This window comes from Cheilinus undulatus, linkage group 22 (genome assembly GCF_018320785.1).
Source record: "Cheilinus undulatus linkage group 22, ASM1832078v1, whole genome shotgun sequence".
In the NCBI taxonomy this organism is placed as follows: Eukaryota; Metazoa; Chordata; class Actinopteri; order Labriformes; family Labridae; genus Cheilinus; species Cheilinus undulatus.
In genome coordinates, this window is record NC_054886.1 from 12,134,646 (window position 1) to 12,156,909 (window position 22,264).

At 39.3% G+C, this 22,264-nt stretch overlaps 1 protein-coding gene across 12 annotated transcripts in view; it reads right to left on the reverse strand.

Annotated features, from left to right (window-relative positions):
* Positions 1–22,041, reverse strand: part of mark2b (MAP/microtubule affinity-regulating kinase 2b) — an 80,676-nt gene extending 58,635 nt beyond the window's left edge. For all 12 annotated transcript variants that reach the window (XM_041779658.1, XM_041779657.1, XM_041779647.1 and 9 more), the window contains exon 1: positions 20,737–22,041. In XM_041779658.1, coding sequence (XP_041635592.1) covers positions 20,737–20,787 — 51 coding nt within the window. In that variant the 5' untranslated portion in view covers positions 20,788–22,041. The remainder of the gene's footprint in view (positions 1–20,736) is intronic.
* Positions 22,042–22,264: the final 223 nt, after the last annotated feature.

Here is a 22,264-nt window from a genome sequence, read left to right on the forward strand (position 1 = left end):
TTAGCCTGATAACAGGTGGCGCTAGCATTGAAAGCTAGCCCCTCCTCTTTGCAGATAAATATCGTGTTTGATATCTGGTCTCTTTCCACTTCGGGTGAGTAGTCACAGGAACTTAACCCTTGACAGCCCACATACCACTTTATTTCCATTTACTACTTTGGAAAACTGTCTTCCTGCTACACGCTAACAGCTTAGCTTAGCCACCGGCGAGTTTCTCATTGTTTATACCCGGTGAATGGTCAGGGAGGAAAGCTGCGACCATTTACTGAAGCTACAGCGGTCTCTAGTGGTGGGGGGTTCATTAAAGACCATTATAGATGGGGATTTCAAGCCTGTGTTCATTAAAAAAAAAAAAAAGATATTTATTTTTTAGTAGTAGTTCAAATTAATTTGTTTAGAATACATTTAAATTCAATTCATTTTGTAATGTTTTTTGCTTTTTAATAAGAGGAGCTGGGTGGTTTACTACAGCCTCATGTAACCTCACATGTTATACCAACAACAATTATAGCTAATTGTAAAAAAAAAAAAAAAAAAAAAAAAAAAAAAAAAAAATATATATATATATATATATATATATATATCGGAATCAGTATCCGTATTGGCACATATTTATCGGAATCGGATCAGAACTGGAAAAAAGTGGATTAGTGCATCCCTAGTATATAGTATTTCCGCCAGGTGTTTAAGAAGCACATTTCACAGACACTTGTCGTCGTACACACGTAATCACAGTGAGCAGAGCACACACCTTCACCAGTGTTTCATTAAATCCCCAATCAAAATGCTTCAGGCCTGAGAACAAGGATGTTTATTAGGGAAGGTTTATAGGAGCGCTGGAAGATTTATAGATGAAGAATTGTTCATACATTTAAAAAGTAAACTGAGCTACATTAGGAAAGAGGAGCAAAGGAAGCTCTTCTCTTTTTCTGCTGTCAATGGCACAGATGTGTGCTTTTTCCTCTCTCTTCCCTCCCTTTATCCCTGATTTAATAGAAGAAAAAATAATCAACTGTTATCATAAAGGATCTGGCACTGTGAAATATTGTTCCAATTGCTTTTAAACAGACAAAGATAGGCCTTTATTGTTATTCATTTCCACATTTTGCTTCAATGGCAACCGCTATCCAGCCACGGTTTCACTTCACTGGAAGCTAATAAACATGTTACGGCCTATTTCGGTGCCTAAAATAACCATCACATACATTTAAAGAAAAGGGATAAACAGAAGTCTAAACATTTTTAAAAACCTTGATGGTTTTTATTGTGTCTGGCAAAACTTCTATCATTTCTCATCATTGATCTACATCCAGACAGAAGAATTAGTGTTTTTAAACTCACATTGTTTTGGATCACGTTACAGCCACTGGTGCACGTTTAAGAGTTTGGCTTTAACAGTTTGAGACCATAACAGGATGCCAGCCGTTGGAGGATATATGCGTGTGTTTGTTGTGTCCCAAATTAGTTCAACGACATCATTAACAGAAGGTAGTTTTTTTTTTTGTCACTTTTAAAGTATCCTCACACACAGGCAGTGGTGCTGTGGGTGGAAATTGACACACACTCTTGAGGCATGTAATGTAAAAGTGTGCTCATTACACAGAACTTTCTTCATGAAGGTAATTATAAAGCAATACTGTCGCTATTTCTTAATACCCTGGGATATGGTATTACTGTTTTACCGCCTGTTTGAACGTTGTAGAAAAGGCTGATGAGTTTGAGTAACACAACAACAGTTAGGCCTCAAGTGTGTTAGAACCACTGTCATGGGGGCTGTCAGTGATGAAAGTTAGAGGGGATTAAGACTGTAATCTGACAATAAAGATTAAGAATAATATAAAAGATGGTTAAAATTTAAATTAATGTACATTAAAATAAACTGCATTCGTCTGGTATGGTTTCCTTTTTAATTTAAAAAATTGCAACACATCTCAGCAACACATCTCAGACAGCACAAGTATCATAATATCAGTTTTTCCAGCATCACTCAGCCCTTATCTTCACTCTACTGTTCGCTCTGTTGTGCTTGTGTGTGTTTTAATTTTTCTGCAGCTGCACATCCAACACAATGTTAGAAAGATTGCACAGGGGCTAAACAAATTTGATAACATATCTTGGGATTATTTTGACTCATTGTGTGCAAATTCAGTATAAATTGCTGTATTATAGGGAAATATTATTGATATGCCTTTCTCATTTTGGCTAAGAATTCTTTTTAGTTAACTGACTAATCAGATTGTTATTTTTATCTGCCTGTGTGTCTATATTAATTAAGAAACAACAGGCAGCAGGGGTCACTGTGTTGGTTTGAAAATGTTATTTAATGATAAAACGTGGCTATTTAGGCTCAAAAGTGGGGCTGGTTTGATTAAAATCCAGACTTAACATAAGAATGCTCTCAGCTGTACTTGCTGTGACTTTGTTCCTACTTTTTCACCTCTGGTTTGCTTCATGAAATAAGAAGAGCCAACAATGTATGTGCAGAATGGCTATAAAGTATCTCCACACACACAATATCTGTCAATGCCCCTTATTTTAGCGGGCTGGTGAAACACAGGGTCTCAGTTTGCTGTGAATGAGTGTGTGTTCTCTTGAACTGGTTTGCCCTGGCTCCCAAGGTATGTGCATATTTGTGTGTGTTTGCATGTGTGTGTGTGTGTGTGTGTGTGCGAGTTAAATCAATTCAGAGCTCCTGTTTGCTCTGTTGCTGCCACTGTTTGGACACAGAGCACAGCACTTCCTTGCATGCCCTTGTTCTGCTGCTATGCAACTTGATGTGAGTATAAGCAGAGCATGTGGGCCCCCAAAGTAAAAACGTCTATGCAGGTTTTAGAGTTTCCCAAATATGAACAATTATGAATGAATAAGAAGCATACAGATTTTAGCCAACTCACCATTTTCAGAAATAACGACAACTACTGCCCTAAGCAGAGATTTAAAAATCTGATGCTCTGAAGATGAACAATTACCTGAAAATAAAAACTTAGTAAACATCTTTAAAGATTTAGACTTCTGGGCCTGACCAGCTTGGATCTTTTTTTTTTGTCTTGATTGAGGCAACAGCATAAAAAGCCTTTTAACACAGGTAGGATGTTGCACAAGGACAGAATATGGCCATGGCTCTTTTGCCCAGCAGTCAGTACTCCTTTCCACTCCAATCCAAAATTCAGATAATGTCTTGGACTTGAACTGCAAGCCCATTGTTGAATCTGAGGCAACGTCAATAAACTGCTCTTCTTCTATAGTGCTGAAGTCATCAGCAGGTGTTGCCTTGCAGCGCCCTCCCATCATGACACCCCCCCCCCCCCCCCCCCCCGGGCCCATGGCCCACTTTGGGAACCACTTCTCTAGGTGATAGTATACTTGCTGTATACACTCACAGACCTTGCTCAGAGTCAATTAAATCACATCCCTTCCCTATTCTGATGCTCAGTTTGAACTTGTATGTCCACATTGCTGTCGTGTAGTTAGCTGATTAGATATTTCCTGTACTAAGCAGTAGAGCAGGTATACTGAATGTAGCGGTCATTCTTTCTATACTTAATAGATGCCTTGGTATACAATCCTAGTTTCCATATTTAGGATTAGGTGGTGTCCAATATTTGATAATGTTTAACCTTCCTCAAAGTTTCCAGTGTAAATGAAACTATAGCCATGCAATGAAAAATCATAACACAAGAAGCTCTTTCAACCAGTCACTTGCCAGTGAGCAGAGCAGATAGCTCAACACATTTCATTCAATCCTTCTAGAAGAGCTTCTTAAATGGAATCTAAAGGACACTCAGCACTTATAACAGAGGCGCTGAGGTGATCTTTAACTGCTGTAGTAACACACCTTACTGGTAAATGGAATTGCTTTAGGATGAAATTAACTTTTGTTTGTTTTCCTTTTAGCTCTGTGTTCAACAGCGCACATCTCCATCAATATGAGTGGCACTATTTTGTGAGTAATTGAAAATTGAATGTTTTGTAAGATTCCAAACTCTGATTCATTGTTGAGGTATATAAAATTAGCAGAAAGAGTTTAAATTCAACAGCCACTCAAAAGCACAAAAATGTTACCAACCATGCTCAACTTTAGCATTTGGCAGGTGCTCCTTTACCACCCTGTATAATATGCCCCAACTTACCCTGTTCTAATACAGCCTGGATTTCTGAATCAGTGTGACTCAGCAGAGATCAGAAAGTTCCATCTGATGAATGCAACTAATCCTGGAGAATCCATATGGTAAAAGGAACTCTTGTTGGGCAACAGTTGCTTTTTCCAATCACTGTTGAGGAGGTATATGGGTTTTAGTGTAAGCTTCACTACAACAAACACCTTTGACAAAGAGCGTCTTAGCTGTACTAAATGTCTTTTGAATAGCAGCTCAACGCCCACTGAGAGCTCAAAAGGGAAAGATTTGATTTGGCTATTATTCCAGCAAATACTTGTTTTTAAGACAATGGAAGTATTTGTTATTAAACACCTGCTTGGAACAACACATATTTTACCACCAACATTTTACCAAGCTGAGGTCACAAATTAGCAGACCCGTGATCTGGATCCCGGTGCCATCGTATCTTCGCACAGGTATTACATTCTGATGAGTGCTTTGATTTTGACCTGTGCAGCTATTTGACATTTATGGTTATCTATTTTGATCGGCGCAGGAAACCTTGCCTTTCACAGTAGCCACATGTGACACTGCTAAGCCAATCAGATGCTCCAAAGAGAAGGAAAAAAAGCAAACATCATGAGTCAAAGCACACATTTTTGAGCAACCATGCTGACCAAACCCTGATCTATGGAGAAAATAAATTAACTTAAAGCCCAATATGTACAATGACACAATCATTCAACACCAACAATTCTCCCCAAAAGCAGTTTTAGTTTTTAGGTGATATAAATCCTTTTGTGGGTATGAGGTTGTCGGTTATAGGCCTGATTTCAGCACAGATTTCAGGTGATTGTTTTTTTCTCTGAGTGTGAGAAAAGTGTAAGAGTAGGAAGAGGGAGGCAGAAAAAAAGCTTAAGTTGTTAAACTTTCCACATGCTGCAGCCTTCTATTTGTGCCGTTCAGAGGTAGCCTGTTTTGTATTCAAATGTCCTTCAAATCTTTCGCATGCGATGAAAAAATAATTCATCCAAACATTTTTAGTATTGTTTTATTTTTACAATTTTATCATTACCACTAGCTCATAAAATTGTATTGTTTTCGATTTTCATTATGAACTGGGCTGAATATCACAAGTTAGATTAAATGGCACTGTGGGTCTTAGCCTAAAGATACTTGTTGAAGTGAGTCTCATAGAATTCGATGATTCCTGGTTTAAAATATAGCACCAATGTTTGTACCGAAGCTTATGTTGAAACAAGCGAACTAGTTCTTCAAATAATCCATCAAACTTCCCTAGACACTCAAACATACTCATCTGATCACTGGAAGAAATGGAATTACTGACGAAAGACTGATATCAGATGACTCATCAGAAAGACTGACTTATATTCATGCAGTGGGAGAGAAGTCCACACTCCTTCGACTGAGTGACGTCAAGCCCTTCAAATCGCAGGTCTACAGTTAGCCGCCACACCTACCGCTCTGTTCAACTGGAATGGCCTGTTTTACCCTGCTATCGCAGACAATCCAACACATACAAACACTCATACACAAAGCAATGAACTTCACTGCACTCTACTGAAACACCTTGGTTGCACCCACCAGTTGTCTACTAATTTTACATAGGGACTTGAGGTAAAAATGACAAACACAACCCACTGAGGCCAGTCTAAATTCAAATATGAAGAACAACTAAGTGCAAGTGTCTGTGTGGGGAAAGAAGAGTGAGGCTACTACTATGTAGAAGCGCCTGCAACAAATGTGAATGTGATGGAGTGAATGATGCAGAGCGGGTGAGAGAGAGAGAAAGAGAGTGTGTGTTTGCAGCAGGTTCTCTGTTGCTAGGGCCCTGGCTAGCTTTGTCTTTTCTCTTCATCTGCCTAGTGACTGGTCTGGTAAGGAGAGAGAGGCATAATTTATGGTTTCCTGGGCGTGCCAGCAATTGGCTCACGTGTGTCTGTGTGTGAGAGAGAGATATAGATTTCTTATAAGATGACTCATTCAAGGTGAGCATGAATGAAGTCCAGCAAAAAAGGTGAACTGTAGAACAGTATAAAATTGGTCTTCATCACAAAGCTTGTGTTGATACGGTCTCATCTACACTTTGCTGGGGAGTTCCTCAAGGAGGTTTTTGTTACTTTAGTACCTGACAGCCATTAAAAACCTTCAACTACTACTTTGACAGCACAGCTACAGGTAAAAGAGGTTAAATGGAAAAGTATCAATGAAAAAACTATTTTTAAGATTAGTTTTTAACAGATCAGAATACCTTTTGAATCTTTAATGTAGTACTTTTGCATAAACTACGAAAATATTGCTAGTACAGACATTTATTTATGGTCGTGCAATAAAGAAAGGGACCATTTAAAAAAAATGTTTACAGAAACTACATGTATTTCTTATGCTGCAGTTTCTATTTTGTTTTAGTTTTTCATGATGAGTCAGGATTTGAATTTTGAAATGGGTTATAAAAATTGTCCAATGACTGAAGATTGAAAACTTAAAATCACCACAAAAAATGTGGGACAGTGACTTAATGTTGACAGGTCCTGCAGCCTGTAAATCCTGGGTTTGTTTAGAAGGGAAATCTATAAATAGCCTGTATTTAATTCTAGTGCTATTGACTGTGTTTAATTTTATTTACTGATTACGGTAACTGCCTTTTAATTTTTCAAAAAGCAGGTATACTGCATGGAATGACAAAGTGTAAGTTCAAGACAGAGATCCTATATTTCAAAAGGAGAAACAGATCCTCTATTGTTAGTTATACATTGTTTTGCACTGGATTATTTGCACTGGATTCTGTTATTCCTATTTTAAAAAGGAAGCAATAAAGAAAGTTGGAATTTGTAAGAAGGTTTATGTGAGTCTATTCATAAAATCCCATAAATTAATACTTGTGAAACCAGGATTATCTCTCAGACTTTAAGTGTGACACCAAAATGTATAATCATTGCATCCCTAATTAATCCAGTTATTTTATTTTATCTAGAAGAGTAAGACAAGTGATTGATAGTGACAGTGCTACAAGTACTCAGTGACACAGATGTAATGAAGCCTCAATCACCTTAACTGAACTTTAAAAAACATTAATAATGTATAAAAATTATGCAGACTCAAAGCAAAAGGGCAGTCTTTAATCATGTTCCTGGCAAGCAGAAATTGATCCAAGATTTCATTACGGGCACAAGTGATCACTCAACAAAATTTTGATGATCTGATCAGTTTAATCATGAAGGCTGGTGCCCCTAGACAGTTCAGTATAAGTTAAATTTCACAACTGCATTGCAGTCTCCTTTTCCCATAAACAAAAATACAAACAAAAGATCGCCATCATTTACACTAGGGATGAGGGCTGAGACCCAGTTCCACATTTTACAAATCCAGGGAATCAAAAACATTTGAGCTCATCAGTACTGCAGGAGTCTCACAGGTCCTATAATGTAGTGTCAAGTATCTCCCACACATACGTTATGCTTGGGCGGGCCACCCAAGTAAATTTACGCCCACCTAGGGGTGGGCAATCGAGGATACCTATGTATCGCAGCTTTTGCCATGTGCGATGTAAAAAATTACTACATCACTAACATTGAGTATAAATAACTTTTGATTGAAGTTTTGTGCCGTCAGCGTGCAATTCTCGCTGGAGTTTTGCTCCTCCCGTTGTCCCTGAATGCCTCTCTTTAACAGCAGAGCTTACTCCCCTGCCCATCCTGCCCCTCTTGACAAAGATTTGTAGGCAAGTATTTAACTCATTTCTCCAGTATGAGCCTGGATTTCAGCGTGAGAATCACGCACAACTTACTCAATTCCCGCAGGATTTTCTCTTACCCTGCAGGAAAATCCTGCATCAATTTAAAAGCCTACAATGTTTTTTTTCCACAGTGCCCCTTTATGTTTCAAAAGCGAACATTTCAGAAATTAATGATTAAGGAAACCATAGTAGGTCACAGAAGAATGAGGGGTACAAGTCTTTACCATTGGTGCAGCAGGTCTCCCCTTCATTTGCATAAACACACACTTGCATATAGGCAGTTAAAACATGGGTCCTCTCAGTGCACTGTATCAAAAATAAACTCCACAGACATATCTGGCTGAAACTACATTTTGAAAACATAGTTGTCAGAGTGTCCCTGTGTTTGTAATAGGCACACCTGTGAGCATCATGAGCGGGATAGGTATAAGAAATTTTCACTGGGGAACATGGGCCGATCCAGTGGTTGGGCAGAGTGACATGTGCCCCTTTTTAAATCAATGCTGCCACACCAACCTCCAAAATAAATGTATTGGGCTGTGTTTGAACAGGTTACAAGCCAGTTTCTTTTAAATGTGCAGCAACAGGTCAGTGGGTGACCGGAATCTGACGATTTTCAGCCTGTTAAGCTCTGATTGGTGACCTGCTGGTCTTCTCAGGTACGATCAATATAGAACTGATCTCAGACACACAGAAGCTGCTTCATTTTGTGCTCAGAGCAAATAAACATCAATGCTTCAGCAACACACACACACAACTTAACATGTCAACATTAAGGACATGTGGCATCCATAAGCAGAGAAAGACCTGTGAAACATTGGTAGACTAGAAAAGCACTCTGAGAGCGCAGACCTCCACCATTAGCCTTATCTCCTAATAGGAAAAAATCCTTTAAAAAATTCCTGGATCCAGACGGTGATCCGGATCACTCCCAAAATCTAATCAGTTCTTCCTTATGCCATTTCTGACATTTCCTGAAAATGTCATCAAAATCTGATCTGTCCATAACTTTATGAATTATGTTGCTAACAAACTAACAAACCAACAAACCCTGCCGATCACATAACCTCCTTGGCGGAGGTCATAATAAAGCTGACAAAATGAGGTCTGCAGACAGTAAGAGGCAACATTTTTGTGAAAACTCCAAATAAACAAAGATTGCTGGATCAGCAATTTAGCCTTCATTTAACTACAGCCACAGGTGTGTTCATCAGCGCACACGGACCAACACTGGACAATCGCCGATGAAAAGACTCAAAATTCATTTGCACGCTCAGTTTTGGTGGAATGCTTGTTAGCCATTTGTTTTAATGATTTGGACTTGTTTTCTTCTTCCTTAAAGCGTTACCTGGCCTTTGCAAGCTTCTTACTAAGTGTAGCAGCTTTTAAGTAAACAAGCTAACTCAGAACAAACTCAGAGCTAAGTGCTGTTGTTTGTCATGTGTTAAATACAAATGTGTAGAATTTCATGCCGTTCAACATGTACAATAAGAAATGGCTTTTCTGTCATTTTCATAGTACAGTCAAGTGTACTCTCTGTAAACCAGTGAGATGTTAATGGGGCAATGACACTGGTTTACCCTGATTCCCAAGCCTGGGTCCAGCTCAGTTCCTGTTATCTTGGATGTGGGTCAGGTTTGGACAGATGTATGTAACCCTAGCTATGCTCTAACATAGACACCAAGATAGACCATAGCTTTTTGTGTTTTCTGTGCATTTTATTGCTGTTAAAAGCAGATTATAGCCATATATGACTGTATAACACATACACTGTTTTGCCAAAAGTATTCACTCACCCATCCAAATAATTGAAATCAGGTGTCCAATCACTTCCATGGCCACAGGTGTATAAAATCAAGCATCTAGGCATGCAGACTACTTCTACAAACATTTGTGAAAGAATGGGTCGCTCTCAGGAGCTCAGTGAATTGCAGTGTGGTACTGTGATAGGATGCCACCTGTGCAACAAGTCCAGTGGTGAAATTTCCTCTCTCCTAAACATTCCACAGTCAACTGTCAGTGGTATTATAACAAAGTGGAAGCGATTGGGAACGACAGCAACTCAGCCACAAGGTGGTAGGCCACATAAAATGACGGAGCGGGGTCAGTGGATGCTGAGGCATACTGTGCACAGAGGTCGCCAACTTTCTGCAGAGTCAATGGCTACAGACCTCCAAAATTCATGTGGCCTTCAGATTAGCTCAAGAACAGTACATAGAGAGCTTCGTGGAATGGGTTTCCATGGCCGAGAAGCTGCATCACCAAGTGCAATGCAAAGCCTCAGATACAGTGGTGTGACGCATGCTACCACTGGACTCTAGAACAGTGGAGACGCATTCTCTGGAGTGACAAATCGCACTTCTCCATCTGGCAATCTGATGGATGAGTCTGGGTTTGGCGGTTGCCAGGAGAACGGTACTTGTCTGACTGTATTGTTCCAAGTGCAAAGTTTGGTGGAGGGGGGATTATGGTGTGGGGTTGTTTTTCAGGAGCTGGGCTTGGCCCCTTAGTTCCAGTGAAAGGAACTCTGAATGCTTCAGCATACCAACAGATTTTGGACAATTCCATGCTCTCAACTTTGTGGGAAAAGTTTGGGCATGGCCCCTTCCTGTTCCAACATGACTGTGCACAAAGCAAGGTCCAAAAAGACATGAATGAGAGAGTTTGGTGTGGATGAACTTGACTGGCCTGCACAGAGTCCTGACCTCAACCTGATAGGATACCTTTGGGATGAATTAGAGTGGAGACTGAGAGCCAGGCCTTCTCATCCAACATCAGTGCATGACCTCACAAATGCATTTCTGGAAGAATGGTCAAAAATTCCCATAAACACACTCCTAAACCTTGTAGAATTACTTCCCAGAAGAGTTGAAGCTGTTATAGCTGCAAAGGGTGGACCGGCTTCATGTTAAACCCTATGGATTAAGAATGGGAAGCCACCGAAGTTCATATTCGAGCCAAGGCAGGTGAGCGAATACTTTTGGCAATATAGTGTAGATTCAACTGTTAATAAGCAGATATGAAATAGAATTTAAAAAAACCTGTGCGACAGCAAATACTGTTCATTATGGCAGCAACAGGCTGGAGGCAGTCAGGTTTGAGATTTTAGGCAATGGCTAAAAGACACGGCCGCTGATAGAATTCCTTAAGGAATCAGAGTGAATACAGTTGAAGACAGAGGAGCAATAAATGTCTGTTTCTTTGATTTATTAATAAGTTACAATAAATAACAAGGAACAAAGAATGGTAATGTTGACTGTTTTGTGTTTTACTTAATAATACAGTAAGGAGTGGAAATATCTGGACAATATTTTACATATCATTTTGTGTCTATTCACCACCCCAATAGATTCAAAGTGAACCGTGAGGAAAAAAATGCAGGATGATGATATCTATAGGCAATGCTGCAAGATTTATGTGCCAGCAAATATACTTAAAAATGCTCTCAGGTTCAGTTTGTGCTCAGGCGCAGAGAAGCGGTCTCTTTTTAAAGTGTCTTTTAAACAGTCTCTGTTTACTGCAAACCAATGGACACAACTACAGGAGAGAAAGCATGCAGATTGATACACATCCCTGTTATGGAGGCATTGGTATGCTTACCTTTTTGGGTTTTGGTTACCTTCATATACGGTTGATACGTTAAAAACTTTCAGTGTGGCTTTGTTATATCCATAATATAGTTTGAATTGAATGAAAATTGGACAGAAGTGTAGAGCTTCAGTTTAAGGACTTTTACAAAATATGCCACTTACAAGGGATGCCTCACATTGGTTCCTAGCAACTAATCACTGATTATCTATGAGTGAGATCCACCAATCATTGATAAGATACAGATCATGTTTTGTTTTGATATGTCAGCTGGTTTAGTGGCCACTTAGCCTACTTAGTGGTGGAGTGTATGTACATTACTATTATCATTATTACCATGACCATTATTATTATTATTACTGACCGGGAAATTTTTATCATTATTCAGTGGGTTTAACTGTGCATAAAGTCTTAGACATAAAAGGCAAAAGGTCTCAAAATATTATTCAGTTACATTATGCAACTGATGCAATTGTTTCATATTGCTGAGAAATCAAATTCACCTCCCAACAGCTAATTCTTCAAGTGTCTCATCAAAACCCAAATTTCCATTTCTCAGACTTAAACATCATGTGACTTGCCTTTGCCTAACCATCATTAAACCAACAGGATCTTAAACCACATAATTTACATTATATGTCAGCCAATGTGCTTACAGCTATCATAGGTTAGCTAACAAGATTAAGGGACTCCAAAAAACATCTGGCGGATTTTAATACAACTGGAGGACTAAGCAGCAGCAAACACAGCAGTAGTAGTTGCTGATGCCAGAGTATGAGATGAGCCGGATGATCAGAACGGTGAACAGCATTTTTACTTATATTTCCAATCATGTATTTTTCATAAATATTGGCCAATCATGAGCAGCTTTTGATCAATCTGGGTACCTGCAGATTTTAAAATCTAACAATTACAAATTTAGCCACAGTTTTTACTGAAAATCCATTGCAGCAAACAACTGCACACACTTCTAAGTTTCCTCCCTGCAGATGCTTTGCCAGGACTTTATATCAGCTGCCTTCAGTATCTGCTTATTTGTGCATCTTCTGCCTATAGTTTTGTCTTCAGTCGTCAGACTCTTGGGTTGCTTTCCCAGTATGCTTTGAGTGATTATCCATTTGCACAGTAAAGTGCTGTCCTTTAAGTTTGGCAGCCTTTGGCTCAATGTGAGAAGAGTATAGCCCTATACACTTCAGAATTAATCTTGCTACTTTTGACAACTGTCCCATCATTCATAAACACCAGGGAATTCGTTGCATGCCCATGCCATAACACTTCCACCATGTTTGACAGATGATGTGGTACACTTCGGATCACGTGCTACTCCTGTTCTTCTTCTTCACTTCCCAGCACTCTGGTAAAGCTTTATGAAGCAGGGCCTTAATTTCACAAAATGTTGAAGGTGATGTAATGTGATGTGATTGTTCCCAAATTACCTCATTCATTAGCTATATGTTTATGTTGTTTGTATGTGAAAATGCCTGTACTGAAATGAAAAATTGATAAGATGATATAAAGCTGATCAAAGATGACTGATACGTATTATGTATGGTGTTTGAGGAAATGGAGATGGAGGTCAAACTCAAACTGCCTAAGGATACCAAAAGTTAATGTCAGAAACTTCAATTTTGAGTTCTGGTGACTCCTGCAAACAAAATTGTGCATCTATTCCTGTATTTACACATCTTTTGTTGGCTTTGTTTGCTTTCAAAGGTCAAACTGAGGCATCAACATTAGATCAGTGTTTTTGATAAGGATGTTCCTAAGCCTCTATTTCCCCATTTGGCTAAATGCTCATTTACATTTTGTTTAATCAACTAGTCTAAGGAGGAGAAAACCCCTAGAAAACAGTCAAATTCCTCACAGGGTCATTGTGTCAGTGGGTGTGATGTTAGCCTGATATACTCTCTACAGCGTGGCTAGCATTAAAAGCTAGCGCCGCCCGCCTTTGTTCCTCTTTGCAAAATAATATTGTGCTTTGATATTTGGCCTGTTTTTACTTCAGGTGAGTAGTTATATGTGAGTTTAACCCTCGACAGCCTACACACCGCTTTATTTCCATGTAAACTTTAGAAAACTGTCATACTGCAGTCTTCCAACCACACGTTAATAGCTTAGCCACCACTTAGCTTCTCATGTTTACATCCGGTGAAGTGCCAGAGAGGAAGGCAGCGGCCATTGACTGAAGCTACTGTGGCCTCTAGTGGCAAGAGGTTCATTACAGTTTAAAAGAGCATTATAGACCAGGATTTCAAGTCTGTGTTCATAAAAAATGATTGGTGATTAGTTTACCGAAATCCCATGCCGGCTAATTTGATAAATGATTTTAACTGTTTTACAGATTAACAGCGCACATCCCTTGTTTTTGATGTTATGAATAAAGGGGTAATCCCCTCCCAGTTCAAAAAGTGAATTTCAGGCCCTATGGAAAATGGAGTAATAAAAAATCCAATTTGGAAGTTGAAAAATATAAAAATTTCTGCCGATATGTTGGCTGTGAATATCAGAATACATCGACTGTAAAATTTGGCCATATACTCTAATAAATTGGTGGAGTTTTAGTCTGGACCACCAGACCTGTCAGTTGAGATCTTTTTTTTAATTCATCCTCATTCTTTAAACTTTCAAGTGTTTTTTTTTAAGGAAAAAAGTTTTTCTTTATTTTTTTATCCTCAAACCTTAAATTGTGTTCAAAGGACTGAATGTTTAGTTATGTAAAACATATCTAAATACTGATATCGATTAAAATGAATCTGTAAATATCGCCATATCAGATATCCGCAAAAATCCACTAATGTGCATCCCTAATATAGATCCAAGGTACAGAAATAAAGTGACTGTTATGGTGTTTCTCATGTCTAATATTGTTGATTTATAATTAATATTTTTGATGATTAATCAATCAAAAAGCCTGTGGTTATTCATAATCTTATTATTTCAACCAATTAACAACACTAAAAAATCTTAACAATACTCATCTCTATTCTGAATTTTGTTGAATATCACCTTAGCAGCGGGCTGAAATAAGTTGTAGCATGTTACAAGAAGTTACTGTAACTCGCCTATTTAACAATGCTTGTCCAAAAGCCGAAATGCCCTTTAAGATAACTAAAGTCATCCGAGTCTGAATACAGCTATGATTGTTCAGTAGTACAAGTGCTTCTTAAATTATGAAATATCTTATCTATATGTTTCATGCATTTAAATTCTTAAAAGATTCTGAAAGATATTGACAATAGCCAAAAAATGTCGTTGGGGAGCACTTGTGGATAATGTGAATCAATAACATTTAACAACTAGAATGGCCGTCTGAGGCGGCAGACCCACGCCTAAGCAGCGCCACCAAGGAACTGACGCTCCCATTGATTACTATGGTGTTCAAAATTTCGGAGTTCGAGAAAAACTGAACGGGTGCGCGGATCATCACCAAAATCTAATCAATTTTTCCCTGTCACTATCCCAACATTCCCTGAAAGTTTGGTGAAGATCCGACTTTCTGTTCTGGAGTTATCTTGTACACATACAAAGAAAGAAAGAAAGAAAGAAAGAAAGAAAGAAAGATAGAAAGAAAGATACGGAACCCTTTACATAACCACCTGCCGATTTCATCGACGTGGGTAACAATCTTGGTGCAACTGCTTTATGCTTAACTATCATGTTCCTTTTGCAATTTCATGTGAGGCCAGATAGAGAACCATTTAAAAATTAGCTTGGGGGACTTTAATCCATACATAAAAAAATCTAGTCCTAGATTTTTGAGTTAAAGTTTTCTGGACAAGACTTTTACAATAGGGCAAAGTCTTTTTTTGGACAAATGAATGGGTCAAATCCATAACACCTCCATGCAGGGAGGATCCAGTTTGTTCAGATAGTGTGCAGCTACCCAAACAATGACATGAATGACGAAGTAACAACTGAAAAGGCAGACCAGTATTTCTGGCTGCATCAGTAAGTCTTTTCAGAAGACGTGGCTCAGTGAATAGACAGGGAACAAAGTAAAACAGGAAATTAAACAATGAAGTGATCATGATAGGGAAGTTGACTATGAAAGAAAATCTACACCAAACAGGTTCACTAAACAGCCTACTTATAACTCATTATGAACAAGTCTACTAACAACAGTACTTTATCATGTACTATTATTCAATTATGAACCGTGTTTGAATTCTAGGATATTAAATTCAACTGGTAGTAATGCTGAATCTCAAGCTACTCAAATTACAGCCAAGAAAGAAGCCTTTACAAGGAGGCATGTCAATTTCAAACACCTCTTAATATCAGCAGTTAAAACCATCAGGGAGATGTCACAACACACAACTTACATTTTTTGATATATGCCTGACAACTTTAGTCAGAATAGGTCAGATTTGTTTGCTGCACATGCCCCTGCTATAAACATTAACTAACAGCTGAGTTTGCTGTTCAAAATTTTAAATCATCATTTGGCTACCACAATGTAAATCATTAAAACATACATCCTCTCTGTTTCAGGCGCACTGACCAACGAAATCAAACTATGCATTTAAGTACCTGACAGGAGCACAGTCATGTCAACACTAAGCCTGTCCTCATGTCCGGTGCCATTTTGTCCTGTATCTTGAGACCTGACACCGGGGTTTTCTATACATGGACTTTAAAACAGACTGTTTGTGTGGGAGTATCCATCCGTGACCTTTTGCCTACAAACTCAGTAAAGGACTTAGCGTGACCCCAAACCTTTTTTCTATCACCCCTGTTGTAGGATGTGTAAAGGTTCCTTCAGCCCTTCAGTGGCATGACAGCAAAACACCACATAGGGTAGGATTACCACATGATAGGGCATAGAGGAAGTTCAACGTGAGGGGCTATCAGTCACTAAGGTACTGTGTGTGGTTTTATATTCTTTTGTTTCATTTCCTTCTATCAGAGGCCTTTTCGAGAACCAAAAAACCTCATTAAATTCAGTGAGGGGTTTGCTTATAACAGAGGTTAAGACTGACAGCCTTGTTTAACTGTTTGTCCTATCAATACATTCAAAACAACAATTTTAAAATCCTGTTGGTTATAAGGAAAGGTGTGTGTGGTTGCATGTGCACGTGAAAAGCTGCCAAAGTCAAAGAGACTTATATAACCGGGCGTACTGCTAAGACCTCTGTTCCAGGTATGGGTGTATCCATGTAATAATATGTAAGTGTCACTCATATCAGTGTGCACCTTTACAATGATCTGCTTTCCTGTTGACTCTGATGGAAGGAGTGATCCCAGTGTATGAGACAAGCCATCAACACATGCAGTGAGATCATGGTATCAACAAACAACTTCCGTCAGCATTTCGTTTGTACAAAGACTAAAGACAAGCCAAGTCTTTTAACCTTTGAGTGTCCGACACCAAAAGACATACCTATTAGCTAATAAGAGCTGGCCAAAGCTCTGGTTGGCTGTGCAGTTTATAAACCAGGGTTGGGCTTTTAATATGAGGTAGAACACTTTTTGCCAGGGGCTGTAGTACTTTGGACAGGCAGTAAAGTTGTAACATTTAAATGTGCTCTTGTAATCTACCTTTTTTATGCATTTCTTTAATAACCACTTGGGTTAGTTATGAACTATTTACTTAAAAAAAGTAAATCTACAGTATATACCATTTTTGCAGTGAAATGTATCCTATAATTTTAAAAAATCACTCCTACGTTATACATTTTAGCTGAGCTTTTACATTAAGTCATATTCAAACAGTTCAAAACCAGAGAAATTCTTTTACATTTTTAGAAATTGGACGTCTTCTAAATCAGCAATTTCAGAAATACTCAGGCCCTGTTCACACAACGTTTTCAGTAGAAAATGTAAAACTTTTGTTGCATTTTGGCCGTCTGTTCACACGAGAACGGCGCTTCCGGTGCCTGAAAATGGAACAATTTGGAAACGGACTCCAGAGTGAAATGTTTTCAAAACTCCCCCACCTCAGTCTCCATGTAGCCGGGCAAAATGGCACTTTCTGAAAATGCACATGTGCACTATGGTTGTAGTTAACTTCCATGCACAAGTGTCAAAGAAACTGAACAATGGATAAAAATGCCAATTTTGTCAGATAAAGTCATGCTATTAATTTTGGAAATGGTTCTACCTCTTTTTTCCTTCGATCATCATGATAATCACCGTCATCACCATTGTAGCACAGCAGTGAAATTTCATGGCTCATATAAACACAACTATGCTTCGCTAGCTCAGTCTTGTTATAACATAGACACCTTCTGATAATAATTAATTTTCCACAGACAAATTTATTTCCTACAGCCTTTAAATTTTCATGTATTTTCTCATAAAGCGCAGTGCTTCCAGCTTATGAGCACAGCTGGAAAAAAGAGAGCCTTTCAAAACGATATTTCATTTGTCCCTTTTTCCAATGTATCTGCCTCTCAGAAATTATTTAGCTTATCTTTCTTCTTCAATCATCTTCCTGAATCTCATGGTCTGAACTTTAGTGAATCCTCTAAAGCATGCCTTCATGCCAGATTGCATCAGTTTCTGCCATTTATGGCTGAATAGAGATTTTCATTAATGAATAACCAGCTGAAAAGGTATACCTTATCAGAGGTGGCGGAAGTACCACGCTATCATACTCAAGTACAAGTACAGTTACTTTGGTCAAAATTTACTTAAGTATAAGTAAAAGTATTGGTCTATAAATCGACTTAAGTTAAAAGTTGATAAAAATTCACTAAAAGTATGGACTGAGTAGCTACTTTTGATGCCCAAGGGACTTTCACAGTGCAATTTGATCTTTCCTTGACATGCAATAACTACAAGGTAATACGGGTCATCATCAGGTTGCTTATTATGGGTGTGACTTCACTTTTAAGTAAAACACAACAGCTGTTTTGGGAATAAAAGTGAGCTCATTCTCTCCCTATGTGCTACTGACTTAACCTGACACGCCAGATTGATTTGTTTCACACGTCCATCTGGGAAAGCTGCAATAGGAAACGTTTGAGAAAAGGCGGAGGTTTTAATAAAAACCCAAGAGTGTGATTGGGTGAACGTTCTGTCACATCTCTACAGGCCAATCAGAGCAACAAAACATGTGACATAGCCTCTATCGAGCTGCGCATGCACAGCTACTGAGATTAATGCGAAACATGGTGACTACAGACATGTAAGTACTCGACTGTTGACATTTTTTAAAAGAAAACAACTCACTTGACAACATTTCTTTGTTCTTCTTTTAACAAAGAAATGTTGTCAAGTTCTGATAAAATTGGCGCTTTAGCAGCATCCACACCAATCTCTTCCTCCATAACTGCACCAGCTCTTGTTGCTGCTTGTTTATGTCACGACTCTGCTGCGCCTCAAAGTACTGCCCCTCGTCGCTGATTGGTCCTGTCACTTTCTAACCGGGCCCAAACGGTTCAGATGGGAGCTTTGCAAGATGGATTCGCCAGTGAAAAACAAGGAAAGGGACGTATCCATCTGCTTTGCGAGGTTACTACTGACTGTTATAGTGTTGTGAAAACCAAACGACTGGCCATTTTCTTGTTGCTGGCAAAAAGCTTGGACCTCCTTGTTCTGAGTAAATATAGTTGGTTACTTCTCACTCCAGTACCTAATAAAGTGGCCGGTAAATGTATCTTTTACTCAAATGTGTGTGTGCATTGGCTTTATTTGTATTGCTTCATACTTCAAAGCTTCAGACCAACAGCTAAAATAATCTTTCTAACCAAATTCTTACCACAGCTACATCTGCCTATCTATAGTCAAGCAAAAAAAATATAGGTACCGATAGGCTTCAAACACATGCTGACATCATCCACTGGCTACCCTGGTTACTTGCGGACACAATTGTTTCCATCCAACACTCATTTGCGAGCTGTGTAAGTAATGCCGATCATGATCTCTAGTGGAAACTATAATGGTTTTCATATGAGATTAAGAAAGATATTGCTGTCTTCAAAGCAAGAGGTTTTATTCCAGTTATCTAACAATGAACCTGTTCAAAAAATTTTTGATTTTTATAGTACAGTAAGGGCTCACTCACACTTGGCTATCCATACTGTGCTGAAGCCTGCTTGACCACCCAAGTCCAGTTTACTCAACAAGGGATAGACTGTGCAATGCATTAGCAGTGTCCACTTCCCTGACGGGGAAAGATGGAAGAGTTGGGCGGCAGGACAGAACAGTTGCTCATGCACAGGCACATCAGCGTGGACACGGCATATAATAAAAATGAATATTCCTTTGAACAATTATTTAAAACAACGGCAGAGTGTTAGAGGGTAATGTCAGTCCAAAATGTCTCAAATCACACCACAAAGCAAGAAAAGTTACAGACATATTTTCCGTTTATATCTCCTTTACGTGCTCAAACTGTTTGCATACAATGTGATGATGTACTCGTGTTTATGCCTGGCTAGGCTGGAGAAATGTATGGGAAGGAACAACGCACTCGAGCACAGTACAGGGCAACTGGGCATTGTGGAGTGGCCCCTAAGAAAGTGTTTGGCAACTTACATGAACAGAAAAACAAACACCAAATAATCTATAACTCTGACTCTAAAATCCTTTGATTTATTTGCATGAGTTCAAATAAAATGGGATTTTACATGTTAATTTAAATGTTGGGTTGTAGGTCAAACAGTATGTGTATTTTTTTTTGGGGGGGGGGTCGCTCACAATTGCACTGTCAACAATTTAAATTGATGGTTTTTCCATTTCTAAGGGTCCTTTAGACGCGCAATTCAATATCTTACTTCTAAATAAAGGGAATTAACATATCCAGTCTCTGACTAATGTTAACCATCTTCTCTCTGATAAATTCTTTTTTGAAGTTAAGATTCTGAAATGCATGAGAAAACCACACTATGATTTTTGATAATCCTGTTTCTAAGGGTGCTAAAAAAATCAGATGAAACATGAAACAGCAAATTTAGGTAATAAGGAGGATGGTCTTCTCTAATTTCGTGGTATTTCTATGGATATTATTCTTAGGATTCTCATTCTTACTGGACAAATTGTGACCGGTCATAGTAAGGAAAAGTCATGTAGGAGGACATGCCCTAACTCATAGACTAAACAGAAACCTAAATATATTCTTTTTATTCTGCAAGGAGAGGGAAATCCAGTTTGGGTGCGTAGGCAAGCGGGTGAATCACTGCTGTGTGGCAAAGACAACAGAGACAGAGAAAAGGCATAGGAACGACCAGAGACTCTTTAGGGCCAGTCTGGGCCTCTCCACAGCAAATCATTCCGTACCAAATAATCAAACACCTTTGAGAAAATAAAAATTAACCAGTTTCAGAGACTTATCTAACAAAAACGTCTTACCTGCCCCGTCGAATTCTCAATGACTTGCACTAGTGGGATCCTTGTTGACATTTTTGAAGAGTAGAAGTTTCCAACTGGGAAAAGGAACGGTGTCAAAGGGCCGATTTCTCAGTGTCTTTTGTGCATTTAAAAATCTGTAAAGGTGATGATACACTGAAATTTCCAACGGATGTCCAGCGCTAGCCAGCTAGCAGCACGACAGATAGCTCGTGAATCAACAAGTTGAATCCCACATCAGCGGCTAGCCGAGTTAGCCAGCTAGCTTTGAACTAGCTAGCAGCAACCGCACGTCCCATGTTTGTCAACAGGCACCAAACATGAAAAGGTAATTTTCTTCTTTAGCTAGGGATAGGGTGTGAAAACACCTAGTTCCCAATATGCATTAGCAGCGTTGATGGTGACCAGCGGGCTACCAGACGGATGCTGTGACGTCTGGCAAGCTAGCTACTTGGGCTAGCTTGACGAAAAGTTGGCCAATGGTTGTGTTGAACAAGTAGGGGGTTCAATTAGGTGGTTAGCATGCTAACCTATAGGTTTGCTAACTAACGTCTGGGGAGCCCCAACTGTCGCCGAAATCTACAACCAGCGTTTTTCCAGCGTAGCTTTCATAACACAGCCTCGAAGCGTTTTTTATATTTTGTCGAAGAAATATATTTCCTTTCAAGTATGGAACCAGGTCTGGAGTCTACAAACTTTCAGGCCAAAGTTATTCCCGGCGAGGTCTCGACCTTCCCAATTCACATGAAACAATTCAGAATGTTCCCAGCGAGATATCCAGGATTCGATACCCCCAAATAAAACCACTACCACTCAGAATTATCACATAGCAGGCGAGTAGCACGAATTAATTTGCCGCGCTAGCTAACTGGCTCGCCAATATTAGCCAATGTAGCTAGCTAATTCCGTGTTTCTCTCGAAGCCAAGCTAGCCAGTTAGCTTATCCTCCTGCGGCCGCAACGGCGGTGACTGCCACCGAGCAACCCTCGAAACTCAAAATCCACGGAAATCACCGGCGCTCTTCCTTGTGATGCGTGATTGGAATAAGGTCGTTCACCAGTGCTGCAGTGCAGTGTGGCGATATACGAGTTCGTCCTGTCGGTACCCCGAATGCTGTTATTATTCCCCTGGCCGGCCGACTGAAGGAGGAATCATCAAGTTGTAAAATCCATTATCGGTAAACTCTTTCTTGTTGCGAAGTACGTGTGACGGGCAACAGGGGGAGAGAGGCGAGGAGCTGCGCCCGAATGCAGTCTATGCGCACGATCCTGCCCTGATACCGGAACAAGCTCGCGGCAACATGGCTGCTTGCACCACGACTGAAAGAGAAGAGGGAGGGAGTTTGTTCTGCGCTCGACTGTGCTCGGCTTTTTCCGAGCCTTTAGTGGTGTCGATTATGTTGGTAAATGGCAGGTGCGGTGAAATGTGTATTTTCTTAATATCCTGTCAGGAATTTTCTCTTTGCTGGAGAACAATTAAGGTCAGACTCCGGAAGCCCCAGCTTAATACCTGTGTTAGCCTACTTAGTATT